This window comes from Heterodontus francisci, chromosome 36 (assembly GCF_036365525.1).
Source record: "Heterodontus francisci isolate sHetFra1 chromosome 36, sHetFra1.hap1, whole genome shotgun sequence".
Lineage (NCBI taxonomy): Eukaryota > Metazoa > Chordata > Chondrichthyes > Heterodontiformes > Heterodontidae > Heterodontus > Heterodontus francisci.
In genome coordinates this window covers 8,416,757-8,432,043 of record NC_090406.1, presented here as the reverse complement: position 1 = coordinate 8,432,043, position 15,287 = coordinate 8,416,757, and the positions used below count along the sequence as shown (strand labels likewise).

At 44.2% G+C, this 15,287-nt stretch overlaps 1 protein-coding gene across 9 annotated transcripts in view; it reads left to right on the top strand.

Moving 5' to 3' along the window:
• arhgef18b (rho/rac guanine nucleotide exchange factor (GEF) 18b) overlaps window positions 1–15,078 on the top strand; it is a 232,652-nt gene extending 217,574 nt beyond the window's left edge. For all 9 annotated transcript variants that reach the window (XM_068016099.1, XM_068016098.1, XM_068016097.1 and 6 more), the window contains 3 exons: window positions 4,897–5,302; window positions 6,896–7,021; window positions 9,077–15,078. In XM_068016099.1, coding sequence (XP_067872200.1) covers window positions 4,897–5,302; window positions 6,896–7,021; window positions 9,077–9,240 — 696 coding nt within the window. In that variant the 3' untranslated portion in view covers window positions 9,241–15,078. The remainder of the gene's footprint in view (window positions 1–4,896; window positions 5,303–6,895; window positions 7,022–9,076) is intronic.
• The last annotated feature ends 209 nt before the right edge of the window (window positions 15,079–15,287 follow it).

The window sequence follows — 15,287 nt, the reverse complement described above, 5'->3', positions numbered from 1 at the left end:
TACTCCACTTGCCAAGTCTTTGCCCACTCACTTAACCTATCTCTATCCCTTTATAGCCCCCTTATATCCTCTTCACAAGTTACTTTCCTACCTATCTTTGTGTCATCAGCAAATTTAGCAACCATACCTTTGGTCCCTTCATCTAAATCATTGATATAAATTGTAAAAAGTTGAGGCCCCAGCACAGATCCCTGTGGCACACCACTTGTTACATCTTGCCAACCATAAAATTACCCATTTATGCCTACTGTTTCTTATTAGCTAGCCAATCTTCTATCCATGCCAATATGTTACCCCCTACACCATGAGCTTTTATTTTCTGCCATAACCTTTGATGTGGCACCTTATCAAATGCATTCTGGAAATCTAAGTACAATACATCCACTGGTTCCCCTTTATCCACAGCACATGTAACTCCCTCAAAGAACTCCAATAAATTGGTTAAACATGATTTCCCTTTTACAAAACCATGTTGACTCTGTCTGATTACCTTGAATTTTTCTAAATGCCCTGCTATACTATCTTTTTATAATAGCTTCTAACGTTTTCCCTAAGACGGATGTGAAGCTAAGTGGCCTGTGGTTTCCTGCGTTCTGTCTCTCTTCTCCCCCACTGCCCCCCCCCCCCCAACTTTTAGAATAAAGGAGTTACATTCGCTATTTTCCAATCTAACGGAACCTTCACCCGAATCTAAGGAATTTGGAAAATTAAAACTAATGCATCAACTATCTCACTAGCCATTTCTTTTAAGACCCGAGGATGAGTCCAACAGGACCCGGGGACTTGCCAGCCTGTAGCTCAACAATTTGTTCAGTACCACTTTCCTGGTGATTGTAATTATCTCGAGTTCTTCCCTCCCTTCCATTTCCTGACTTACAGCTAATACTGGGATGTTACTTGTATCCTCAATAGTGAAGATCGTTGCAAAATATTTGCTTAATTCATCTGCCATCTCCTTTATTATCCGTTATCAATTCCCCAGACTCACTTTTTCTATAGGACCAATGCTCACTTTAACTCTTATTTTTAAAATATCTATAGAAACTCTTACTATCTGTCTTTATATTTCTAGATAGCTTTCTCTCGTACTCTAATTTTTGCCTTCCTTATCGATCTTTTAGTCATTCTTTGCTGTTTTTTATATTCTGTCCAATCTTCTGACCTGCTACCCATCTTTGCACAATTGTAGGCTTTTTAAGTTTGATACTATCTTTAGCTGTTAGTTAACCATGGATGGTGGGTCCCATCCTTGGAATTTTTTGTTCCTGTTGAAATGTATCTATCCTGTGTATTCTGAAAGGCTGCATTTGCTGACAGTGCAACCACTAGGTGGTGCTGCACTGGCACATGCACAAATGCAGCCTGTTCAACTAAAACATCAGTCAGTGACATTCAGGCAGCTGCCAGGACTAAAGATGGTGCTGCTCAAATAATCACACAAAGGTAATGTGAACACATGGCAGCACACACTGCCCGGAGAGGGGGCGGGTGGTGGGGGGAGGATTGCTGGAGAAAGTTGGGGGGGAGTGCATCCGTCACCACCAAGGTTGGACCCACTCCTCTTTCTCAAACTGAATGGAAGATTCAGTCATATTATGATCGTTGCTACCTAGGGGCACCTTAACTATGAGGTCATGAATTAATCATATCGCGTTGCACAATGCCAGGTCTAGTATAGCCTGCTCTCTGGTTGGCTCTAGAATGTATTGTTCCAAGAAATTATCCCTAAAACATTCTATGTACTCCATCTAGGCTACCTCTGCCCATCTGATTTTTCCAATCTATATATAGGTTTTTTAAAAAAAACACAATTATTGCTGTACCTTTCTGACAGGCTGCCGTTATTTCCTCCTTTATACCCCATCCTACAGTGTGGTTAATGTTAGGTGGCCTGTACACCACTCCCACAAGTGACTTCTTGCCTTTATGATTTCTCATCTCTACCCAAACTGCTTCTACATCCTGGTCTCCTGAACTTGGTCATCCCTCTCTAATGCACTAATATCATCATTAATTAACAGTTACCCCTTCACCTTTTCCTAGCTTCCTGTCCTTCCTGAATGCCATGTACCCTACAATATTTAGGTCCCACTCTGTCGTCCTGCAGCCCTGTCTCTGTAATGGCTATCAGATTGTACTGATTTATTCCTATCTATTTGCGCACTCAGTTCATATGTTTTGTTTTGAAAGCTACGTGCATTCAGATACAGAGCCTTTAGTTTTGTCCTTTTTTATTATTTTTGTAACCTCTAGGCTTATCTGTTAATTTATTACATTTATACACTCTGTCCCTTCGTGTCAGTCTTATCATTTCCTATATTAATACCTTTCTCTCTTGCCTTGTCTCTACTCCTTGGCCATGTCTTGCCAAATTTAATCCCTTCCCTCCACTATTCAGTTTAAAACTGTCTCTACTTCCCTAGTTATGCAGCTTGCTAGAACACTGGCCCCAGCACGGTTCAGGTGTAGACTGTCCCAACGGTACAGCCACTACTTTCCCCAGTACTGGTGCCAGTGCCCCACGAACAGGAATCCACTTCTACCACACCAGTCTTGGAGCCACGCATTAATTTCTCTAATCTTATTTGCCCAATGCCAATTTGTATGTGGCTCAGGTAATAATCCAGAGATTATTACCTTTGAGGTTCTGCTTAATTTTGTGCCTTGTTCCTCATACTGACTATGCAGAACCTCTTTTCTTGTCCCGCCTGTACCGTTGGTACCTACATGGACCATGACGACTGGATCCTCCCCCTCCCACTGTAAGTTCCTCTCCAGGCCTGAGCAGATGTCCTGAACCCTGGCACCGAGCAGGCAACACAGCAGTCTGGACTCTCGCTCTTTGCTGCAGCGAACAGTGTCAAACCCCTAACTATACTGTCCCTTACTACCACTGCATTCCTTTTTTTTCTCCCTCCACTTGAATGGCTTCCTGTATCATGGTGCCATGGTCTGCAGCCCCCACTCTCATCCAAACAAGCTGAAAGAACCTCAAACCTGTTGGACAATCGCAAAGGCAGAGGCCCCTGCACTCCTGCCCTCTGGGTCCCCAGTTCGTCAGGGCCTTGCAATGAGCTATGACATGAACACGCAAGGAGAGCAAGCTTAATGAAAATGTCACATGGTTTTAATTTTGTAACAATTGGAAAAACCTTGACTGAAGCACTGGTGGTGATTAGCAAAAGGACAGGCACAAAATCCACAGAAACAAGGCCCAAGTGAAAATGCATCGCAGGTTCTTTATGGCTCAATGTACCAGCCAGTGAGTACAGGTCTGGTCTGCCGGCAGTTTGGAGGCAGTGAGGGTGCTACAAGTACCCTCGGTATCACTGATGTAAGGAGACAAACAGCAGCCAGAACTGCAGGTTGTCAATCGGGTGACCTGCCAGACTCGTCTTTTTAAACCAAGTTGGAAAATGGGTTTGCACCACAATGTCTTCTGAGATAGAGGCAAAGGCCCACTGGGGGGCAGTAGTGGTTCTTTGATCAGAATTATTGAAAAGTTCCTGTTCTGTGATAATTCAGCCTGCCCATGGAGCAATCCGTGCAGAGCAGCATCAATAAAGAAAGTTACAGTCAATGTAAATGTGGTAACTTGTCACTGGGACTGATCGATTAAACTAGGAATGGAAGAGTGCTTTTGCTTAGAAGTGATGCAGTGACTGAAGTTGCATTTCAGTATATCGTCATACTCTGGCGATGGATAACTCCCCTTTGCACAAACTGCGTCCTCAGTAAAGGATGAATCTACATTTATATTCAGCTTCTCAATTCCTGAAACCTTCCAATGTTCTTGGATATAAATTGCCTTTTGAGACAGTCTTGATTATTTTGGGAAATGTGGCAGCCATTTTTGCAGTTTTCCTCAAAAGACAGATGAAAACATCTTTGGAAGCTGAGCCAAAAATGGCGACTCTCTTCAGCGGCCATTCCTGCTCTGGGACTTTGGTTCAAAGAGAACAGATTTCTCTACAATGGTCATTATGCCTAGAGGCTTGACATTTATTGAGCTTTCAGATAAGCGCAAGTGGAACCCACCATTTGGGAAGTGATGCCTAAATAATTATTTAAAGGAAGGCCAGATTGGCAAAGGTGGACATGGTCAGCGACGTGGACCTGGGTAATACCTCTGTCCCTGATGGAAAGCAGGTTCCCAATTTTCTTGTCTGCGGGGAAGGCGAGGTCTGGAGATGTACCATCATGTCTTACACTTTCCTGTCCCTAATGTGATCTCTCACTCAGCCCCATGGCATTTAGGAAAATAACTTTAGTGCAAAGAACTTTTAGATAGCGGCTTGTAAGACTTGGGAACGTTCTAAAGTGCTTTGCAGCTGGCGAAGTGAGGGGTTATTTAATGTAGGAAATGCAGCAGCAGATTCTCGCGCAACAGTGAAATAAGGGACCGGCTCATCTATTCTAGATGTTGATTGAGGAATAAATGTTGGTTAGGTCACTGGGAAGCACTCCTGCTCTGTTTTGAAATGGTACCATGGAGTGCCAGCCTATATAATGCGCTCAAGTCTCTGGAATCAGCAGCCTTCTGACTCGTAGGCATGACTGCTACCAACTGAGCTAAGCTTTGCAGTTAAATATTGCTCAATATATGAATAGGGTGTACGCTGGGTAATGGCAGTTTACCATGTTTAAACAACTCTGGGGATAACACTAGCCATCAATTGGGAAAGTGGAGCTAATGTAGAAGATCAGCCATGATCTTATTGAATAGTAGAGCAGATATGAAGAGGGGCATGGCCTACTGCTGCTCTGATTTCTTAGGTTCTTGTATGATAGCTTTGCTTGAGTTTATGGAGTCTTGAGGTATCCTTTGTTTCAGTCCAGATAGGCTGTTGACATCTGTGATGCCTTGGACTCATGCAGTATATCTTTGGCCCTTAGATCCCAGGCTTTACACACTCGCAGAGCCTTGACGGGGACCGAATGGAAGTGAACCCCTTACCACTGAATGAGGGAGGAATGGCTCAGCACAGCCTGAAGTACCAGGGGCAGCCGAGCATGGTGACGGAACTCTGTGAACGACCTGCTGAAATCCAGCTTCAGAGGGAGAACAGCACAGCCTCGATGTTTGTACGCACAACTGAGAACCGAGCATCCCTCGTCCCAAAGACAGAGGTGCCCATCCACCTCGTGAGTGCCACCAATCAGATTTTGAAGCACACTGGAGTGCAGCAGAAAATTCCCACCAAACTTGCCACCTTGAAAGGGGGAAAGGAGAAGGGCGGAAAAGGAAAAGACCGACAGTCCATTGCGGGCATGCCTTCCTTCTCAATACCGTATGGCACAGGTAAAGCTCACTCTCTTCTCTTGCTTCAGTCTTTTCCAACTTGAATTATTATTTCTTTTACCAGTTTTAGCATGAAAGTGTGGGCTTCTTGCTGAGATTCAGTTCAAGGTTGGCTATAGATCCCTGGTACCTCACCCATGTGTCAACATTGACGTTGAATGCCAAGTTCTATCCTGCCAACACGCGCAGTTTCAAACAGGTCCTAAGGCAGAAGAACATTCAGGGACAACAAATGGTCTATCAGAGCTAAACCTCCTAATACTCTATCTCTCCTGCTGAAGCACAGCCTTCTGCTACCCTAACTACTATTGAATCCTGTCAGTCTGGCAAGCTAATCTTCCCATGAAGGCCATCACACTAGTAAGGCAATTCTCCCATCAAAACCATTCCTGTAGTACTCCATCTCATCATAGGGACGGCGCAGTGGTTAGCACCGCAGCCTCACAGCTCCAGCGACCCAGGTTCGATTGTGGGTACTGCCTGTGTGGAGTTTGCAAGTTCTCCCTGTGACCGCGTGGGTTTTCGCCGGGTTCTCCGGTTTCCTCCCACAGCCAAAAGACTTGCAGGCTGATAGGTAAATTGGCCGTTGTAAATTGCCCCTAGTGTAGGTAGATGGTAGGGAATATGGGATTACTGTAGGGTTAGTATAAATGGTTGGTTGTTGGTCGGCACAGACTCTGTGGGCTGAAGGGCCTGTTTCAGTGCTGTATCTCTATGATGACTATCCTTGTTTAACACCTTTTGGCGTTCTGAACACCATTAATGTTTTCGTAAAAGTGTTCTACTCCAGCTGGAAAACTGTTCCAAACATTTTTCACTCAGTATCTATCTGACATTATTTTTTATTTCTTTCCTCTGGCACTACCCTCCTCGTTAATTCTGAATTCGTTTGTGTACCATTTAATATTATGCAGGTCAGTGAGGTCGTCTAATTACCTTCTTTACAGTCTGAACTGCAGGACCCATCCAACACCATCATCTCCCCCCCCCCCCCGCCCCCCAATTCTAACACTGATCCCTGAAGGACCAATTAATATATTCCCCTCCTAATGACACTAACCCCTTGTAGAACCCACTCAATGCCATTTTCCACCCTACCGCCCCCCTCCCACTCCCAACACTCACCCTTGCAGGAGCCACTTAGCACTACTCTCCCATGACATGAATACTGCCTGCTTTCAGTTTTTATTAAACCTGCTGCTTCTCTAACCACATATCCAGCTCTCTACTCCCATGGCTTTTAGTTTCATGTGAAGTCTTTCATATGAAACTTTGCCAAAAGTCTAAAACAATATCGCAGGGAGCGCTTTAACCACAATATCCTCAAGCTGTCTAAGGCTTGTCAGTCACTGGATAGAAATCAGCAGCAGGAGCCCTGGCTGATCTTTACCCTCCCTAGCCCAGGGCACTGAGAGCAGTCATAGTGCCCCAGCTGATATCCAATAACTCAGAAAAGACCAGGGCATCAACGGTAGACTCCTTGGTCTGTATGATTCAATTCCACACTGAACTCTCTCTATTCCTTTCCTCCATTCTTACCACTTGTTGCCTTGTAGGATCCATGAATTAAATAAACTTTCTCCTTCCTTGTAGGATCAGTCAGTGGAGACCTCAGGCAAAGCACTCCAGCGAAGATTTTTGCGAAGGATGATGGGGTGTTGAGAGGCAGGAGGTCATCGAGCCCTGTCATACCAAGCAGCCAAAGTTTTTCCCACCAAGGTGAAGGTCCAAGCTTTCACAGTCAGTCAGCACTCAACCAAACCAAGACTCGCGCACAGTTACAGAGAAACAGAAACTGGCCTTTGATACCAATCCATGTTGATTTAATCCTAATTTCATATGCCTGTCCAATTCTTTCAAACACTTATCTAGCCTATCAGAAGCAGAGACCGCATCAGCATTCATCATGGGTGTGGAGGTTTCGTAGGAATTGCAGCACAGAAACAGACTATTTGGCTCAAGCAATCTGTGTTGGTGTTTATCCTCACAAGTAGTATCCTAATCCTGTACCATGTACCCACTTTTTCTATGTCCCTTTATTTCCCTCTACTTTAGCACCTGTACTATTCTTAAACGTTGCCTTGATCTCTTCAATGACTTACTCTGGTAGTGCATTCCAAAAGCTCATAACTGTGTTTTTAAACAAAAAAGTTTCAAAACAAAGGTTTTCTCTGCTCTCTTCAATTTCTTGCATTTAATCTTGTGCTCCCTTGTCCTAAGCCCCTCATCTATTGCATGCTGTCTTTCCATCTACTCTGCTCCATCCCTTCTTAATTTTAAACACCTCTATTTAATCACCCAGTTATCGCCTCTGCCCTAACAAAAGTAGCCTTTTTTTTCAAGCCTTTCTTAGTATTTAAGTATCCTTGCCAAATTCTTCCCCCTCCTCCCATTGACTGTACACCATCAGCACATTGGCTTTAAGGTCCTCGCCTCATTTTGAAATCCCTCCACGCCTTACTCCATCTGATTTGACATTTGCATTTATATAGCTCCTTATTTAGTCTGTATCAGTAACGGCCCATTGTGCTTTGCATGAATCTCTTTGAAGTATAGTCACTGTGCAGCCATTTTGCTCAAATCAGCGTTCTGCAAATAACGATATTCTCCAACCCGACATCATCGAATACATCCTGCCTCCTTCTCCAATCCAGCCTTCAGCCGCTAACTACAACTCTGCAATTCCCTCCCTAACCTCCTCTTTTTTTAAAAAAAAAACTTTGTTACTTTGTTTACCACTTTCAGAAGTCTCCTCAGGACCTACCTCTTAAATCCTGTCTTCGGTCAACCTCCTAAACTTTCTCCTTCCTGCTCATTGCTCAAGATTCTCTCTCTTCCTCACCTTGAGAGACGTGCTTTGTAAACGTACATTTGAATTTAGTAAACTGCACTAAATCTGTTGATGTGAACATTAAAGGCCGCAGCACTATTTGAAAAGAGGAGTTCTCCCTCCCGCTGCCGTGGCCAATATTCTGCCCTCAATTAGCCTCATTACCGTTAAATCAACTGTCTGCAAAATAGCTGCCGTGTTTACTTAAAGAACAGCCACTTTAGACCAGAAATAATTGATTTATATATGTAGCAATTTGAGACATCTCAACACGACAGAATGATCTGTTTTTTAAACATGAAAATGATTTGCTCAGACATGGGGCTTTGTGCCAGCGTTAGACTGACGAGTGCGTAAAGCCTGGCTACTCAACCCGAACCCAGCTAGACCTGACTGCATGCGTAGGGTTCGGGTTGGGTCTATATTCCGAGTCCAGCATTCGGGGTCGGGTTGGCCTTGGACAGTGCTGCTTCCGGGAAGTCACGGGATCAGGCTTACATGTGATTCCCCACAACTCCATCTGCAGGAGTAGCCTGCTGCCAGATGAAGGAGATTCGTGTTGGATAGGGTCGGGCGCAAAAAAAAAAAAAATTAAAGCGCTCGGTTCAAGTTCGGGTTGGCTGTGCTCGGGTCGGGTTTTAATTTAATACCCGAGCCAGGCTTTACGAGTGCATGCTGTTCCAGAACTTCCTATTTTGTGCTTTCTCCTATTTTCTTTCCTCTTGTCCTGAATCTCATGCCTGCCTTTCACATGACAATGGCCACCAGAGGGTGAAACATCCCAAGGTGTTTAATAAAGGGGTGAACTGGACTTTGGGGTCACTTTGAATTGGGGGGCTGGGGGCCATTTATGTAACTGTATAGAGAAAAAAAAACAGCTTTGATTCAGGAAACACCTCCAGTAACTTAATAGATTTAACCAAAACTTTCTTTTGCCATCCTAGAAACCTCTGTCCCTGTGGACATTCAGCACGAGCCACAGCACATGCTAAGCATGTCGATGCCGAGCGGAAATTCCCAGCCTCAGAGTGTGCCCATTGTGACTGTGACTCAGCAGCCGCCGCTGACCATGAAGGACGACTCTGGCGCCGAGATCATTTTCTTCTGAACCACACGAGCAGCAGAAGATCATCCAGTGCAGTCATTGGCAGACGCGGCAACCTCAGAATATCCCAAAATAATGGATGGGGGGAGGGAGGGCTGGGGAGAGGGTGCATTGGAGCTGACAATGGGAGCAGGAACTGCTCAAAATGTGCCAATAATCTTCCAGACAAATGTGTTTGAATCCTGTTCAGAGTTGAGAAGCTGCCGGTGTGGGTCCAGAAGCTGACTGTCGGACAAAGAGTGGCAGCACAATTATCTACTATTGTTGGAAGGGAGTGTCCATATCGGAAACTGTCATGAATATGTTGCGCATGTCTTTTCCCCTATTATCAGGAGATGTAATCTGGAAGTTACTGCAATTCCTATTTGAAGGTGTGTTCAGTATTTCAAAGCGCTGTCCCAGTGCGAATCATGATTGGACACTGGGGGTGCAAGACATGAGCGGGTGGGCAAATGGAAGCGTTGGACATCTGGGGCAGTAGCTGTGAACTGCTAACCCTTCCCCTCCCTTCTCTGAGATTAGAAGCTCAATTCAACCATTTTTTCCAATGATGGGGTTGTCAGTGCAACTTCCATTTCCATGGACCAGGAATCGGGAATGCTTTTTAATGAATCTGTGTCTTTTTGATTCTTCCAATGGTGGAATGTGTTTCACAGCACTGGCGTAACTCGGGCATTTGCATCCCAGGTGGAACGCATTATAGCCATTTAGTCTGGAGACTAACTAGGCATTTTTGGTGGTTGAGTAAGGGGGAGGCAGAAGAAAATGAGCGAGAGGTTTGCATTTTAATGAACGCTTTCACCAGGCATCCCAAAATGATGTCAGAGTCTTAATAAAATCTCTAGTCTTTCTGTGATGAGACATTTGCTTTCAGTTAATGGCATTTTGGGGGCAGGTATAGTGAACAGTTAGTTTATATGACCGATGCAGCAAGAAGGAATCTCTGGTGGTAAAATGCGTGCGATGGACCATGGTTTTGCCATGGATCAAAGAAAATATAATAGTTATTTACTCGTCAGTGGTATAATTCTTGTGTAGGGAGTGGAAAGGCTGACGTTATTCTAGATCACTATTGTTTAGGTGGGGTATATTTTAAATTGTTTTTATACTTTGAAGCTTTGTCAAGTTACCCAACAATGTCTAAACTCCAAAAATGCTTGATTTTTATTTGGGTTTCTCTCTTGCCACCTTTTGAAGTTGTGGCGTTCGCATGAGTCATTCATAGGCTTTTGTGATAAGAGATCAGATACTGTGATTAAAAACAGCAGGTTCTGCTCAGCCCTTGGGCATGAAGGTTTTGACGTGAGCAAATTATGACAGTGTGTCAACAGCAAGAAATGCTTTTGCCCCATCGGATGTGGAGGAAAAAAAAGCCGGATAGTTTATGAATGGTTAGTGCATGGGCACACAAGACCATGACACTGGTGGCACTCCAGATCAGCCCTGGGACTGTAAGCACAATGAGTCCAATCTTGGACATTGTATATTGGGGCAATGAGAGTCACTAAGTGAGCGGTAGCCAAGCTCGCTCTTCTGCGAGTGTAGGTGCTTGTTATGGATACTCCATCCTACTGCCCACAATCAGTCGTCTTCAACCAGACATGAGGAGTCTCGGCACTGGGAGCTAGTACAATGGGGAGAAAAGTCGAGGCACAAAGCGAGAATAATCAGATACAGTGCAGAAATTGGAAGCAAGGGACACCACAGGTAGAAAAAGCAAAGGCTCAGTGCTGCTTCAAATAATCAAATCAATCCAAGCCCCTTGCTCAATCCTCGAGTGTAAAGCACATTGTTTAGGCATAGCATAGTTAAAATGAGGTTGGGTAAAGACCATTTGGCCCACCAAAGATTGTCCCTATATGGTTAAGACCTGTATGTGCACTGGACTCCTCCGTGTAGTTCATTTTCCTGTCCTGAAGCTATTGACTTATCCATCAGCTACCCTTCAAGTACATTACTAAAGTGGCCATTCTCCTTGTTTGAGCCCAGATTGAGAGTGTCAGTAAACCATTCCATTGTGAAAGACTTCACAATCTTGACCTCAGCCTGATGTCCACACCCTTGCACTGTCCAACAGAGGTGACTAGATGGAGATCAGAACAGGCAAAGCTTTCTTTACCCCTCGGTAGATTAGGGAGCACTGAGGCCAATTGTAGCGCCCTTACTGCTGACCAGGCTGAGCCTAGTTACACACTTGGGGGACCAGACCTGGCACCTCCCTCTCTCGGCCCATCACTGAGCAGTCTGAATTCCACAGTAGGACCTTTCAGGCTGACATCTACCTGAGAGTGAGTAGGGAAGCATTTTGTTTGGTGGTGAAGGCTATCTTGTGTTCTGTTTGCAAGAGATGTCAATGAAAGCAAATCAAAAAAAAGACAATCCACATTTAAGTTAACATCTCATGTGCATGTACTTGTACAGACAGGTGTACCTTGTACAAGTACACATGTGGCTTTAATGTATTTAAGCGTGTTATAGACACCACATTGACTTTTACTCCAAGAAGCAGGGAATGCGTTATCTACAGCGCTCGTTCTTCATTTATTCCCAGTAGGTTTGAGGGATTTGCTTCCATTGGCCACTTTAACATCAATCACCCAGTGAAGGGCTGTAGACATCAGTGAGTGGAGCCTGCACTGGTATAGGGTTGTTTCGTCTGGGAGAAAATGATACAAAAGGAAGTGCTGGGTAAGTGATTCCATAGGCAGTGATGAATTGCTGTTGACTTGAGTACTTTGCATGTGCTGTGGGAGGAAGCTGCTGTCTCACCTTATGCCTCTGATACATGTATTTGGCTTGGTCTTTTACAACAAAGCGAATGAGATTAGATTGGCTCTTGGGAGAAAAGACTGTCATGCTGGTTTCCAGAGTAGATGATGGTCTGTCTCTGAACTTGGTTACGATCTGTTCAAGTGTTCTAACAAAGGGTGCACAGTTGAGATGTTGGAAATAATTGTCAAAGTTGCGTGGCAGCTCAGAGCAGGAAAACACCCCCAGCTTTGTTTGAAAGTTACTGGCAGAGCTGACAAGAGGGTGTGACAGGATTTTTTGGATATAGGTTAAACCAAATTTGACCCCTCTCCCTCTTTTCCCCCCCCCAACCTCTTCAGCATCTTAAAAACTCTCAACTAGCCCCAGTTATATCAATAAACTAAAACTGTTAATTGGGGGAGAGTTTGAGAACACAAGCATACCTGCGCCATACTCAGAATGGTTTGGGTTATCCCAGATCTAGTTTAATTCCAGAAAGTTACTTTAAGCAGGTAAAAAATACTTAAGATATTGAGAGCAGAATTAACCACTAGAAATATCTTAAACTTGTAATTTTTGAGCAGGTTCTTCTGATTTGCACTTGAGCACAATTTTCTTTTTCCCTATTTCTTTATAGCTGGTTCTCCAAAATTGTAGCGGTTAATTTTTTTTTGTCATGGAGCACTTTAATGCACTCTGTATAAAATGTTACTGTACTTTGAGGATTGAGAAGTGGATATCCTGAAAAAGAAACAAAACAACACATAACCACAAACATTCCACCGATGAGTGCAGTTGCATGACCATGACCTGGGCATGTGATGTCTTGGTCAAGTGATTGTTCTTCATCACTGAAGTGCATCTCTATTAATGGACCTTTTGCAATACTCTTTATTTTCCTCAAGGCTGAGGGTTCATCCCTATTTATTCTTCTTAGTCTTACACCACTAGAGACCTGAGTCTCCAATCGTGCACAGCAAATTGGTACTAGTTGGATCTTTGCAAGAGATTTAAAGTGTCTGTTTATTCACATACGGGCTGGGGGAAGGGACAAGGTGGGAAGGAAGTGCTTGGGGCATTTAGTGCCACCAGAACTTCCAGGGCTATTGCCTCCTGACTGTCCTTGGATACTGCGCATCTCTGCGGACTTCAACGATGCCATTCCTTTGATCATTCTGGCGGGTGGGGTGTTGAACTCTGAACTTGGGTGCCTATGTATTGCCAAGTTTAAATCCAGTGGGGGTGTTGGGGAAGAGGTGGGATTGCAGGTTGAGTTACAATGTTTGACACTGTTCATAAAAATCCTTTTGAGGACCTTAATCATTAATTGCTATGTGCCAGGAGACCATGGAGTAAATAGAATTGGCATTCTGTTCTTAAAATCACATTTCTGGTGTCTAGTTTGCATTTTATTAATTTCTGGGCTTTCTCTGGATAAGCCTGGAAGGCTGGCACAGCTCAGGAGAAAGCTCCCCTCTCCCCATCCCTCAGACAGTTTAGCCAACACCTCAACCTTCAAGGAGAAGCTCACAGGGGTTTTGGTCAATGCTGCTGGGATTCACAGCTGGCTTCCCTTGTAATTGTTCCAGTATTTTCCCCTTTTTTAAAAAAAAAACGTGTAATTTAAAATGCAGGTTTGTCAAAGGCAGCAAGAGTAAATTGATTTGTTCTTTATCGGTCTCAGCCAAACTCCCTTAAAATAAAAACCTTTTGCTTGTGGTAGAAGATCTAGCCCAGCAGAGATTACCAACATGAAATCCAATTCATCCCTCCCTTCACTTTCTACCCAAAATCTATGACATTCTCAAAAATAATCAATCATTCTAGATTCTGTCCAGGCAGCAGCATAATGTACAGGTTGCTGCAGTAGTCCCTAACTAAGTACAGAAAACAATCAAATAGGGTTAGCACTCCTGCCCACTTGATGACTCCCGCTGAGAGAACCAGGGCCAGGCTCAAATACCCAGCCACTGCTTGCTGTTTAGTCTCCCCTCGAGTGTGGTACCAGGGTGCTGCTTGTTACCACAGAACTGTATCCAACCAGGAGTCGAAGTATGAGGAGAGCAAAATCACTGAAGATTCTGCATGTAGTGTAAAGGACTGCGAATGGAAATTGGAGTAGCCCCAGCTAGAGCTCAAGAGGACTGTGCAGAAAGCACGCAAAGACACCTTAAACCCTTACAGTACTTAAAACATAGGCTTCCAACTGAGCCCAAGCCATGATGAAGAAAATCCGCTGCGTCCTGTCCCCACTTCAGCCCATCTCTGCTGCGTCCAGTATTAATGCTAAATCTTGCAGGAGTGTTATTGGAGATCAGTCAGTGTTCACTTCAATTCCCCTCTGCTGAGTCTGCTGATTACTGTCCAGGTGGTAGGGATGCTCCAGTTGGTCTTGGCGTTCCTGAGTTAGGGAGGGGCAGAAGCAGCCAGGGCTTCCCCTACTGAGCCTGCTGCCCTGAGTTCATCAATGAAGAATGGTCACTTGGGGATGAGGTACTTTGGGGGAAGGGTGGGAATCGAGCTGTGATCCGACACACCAGCTGTAGTGTCTTCAGGAGATGTTTGGAGAAAATTAATGAAAAGGGTGAGACCCCAGTTGATGCAGTGAAGTATGAGCTGTCCCTGCTAATCCTGCATTGCAGCCCCCATCCCCACACCTGCTGCAGCTGACAATATATATATTTAAAGACTCAGGTCCCGGACTGCTGTTTATAATGTAAAGTCATGTTTCGATAGTAGCATTTAATTAAAGTGGCGGGGGGGTGGGGGGGGAGTATTATTGATCATATATCATGTTAGACTGTATAGACTGTACATAATTCAGAACTGTCCTGTCACTGACTGCCAGTAACAGTGTAGATAGGTTCTTGTAGTTAATTTTGTTACATGCTGTAAAATTGAAAGGGGAAAGAAACTGTCAATATTCAGTCAGAATTGTGCACCTCAACTGTCCTTAATGAACTGTAAACAAGACTGTAGCACGTTGAACAATTTGTTTTTATGATGGATTCTTATTCTAATTAAGTGTCATGGCAAAATAAAGCGGCCTAGAATGAACTTGATTCTAGCAATAAAGATAATCCTTCTTTATACTGAGTGCTGGCTGTGTGTGCTCATTGTGATTAGGTTTGAACTGGGAGTGTCAGCTCATTGCTATTTCACAGGAAGGATCATGAGAAGCAGGAGTAGGCCACACAGTCTTTTGAGCCTGCGCTAACTTAAGCAAGGAGTCAGGAAGGCTAAAAGGGTTCATGAAAAGTCAATGGCAAACAGAGATTAAGGAAAATCCCATGGCTTTT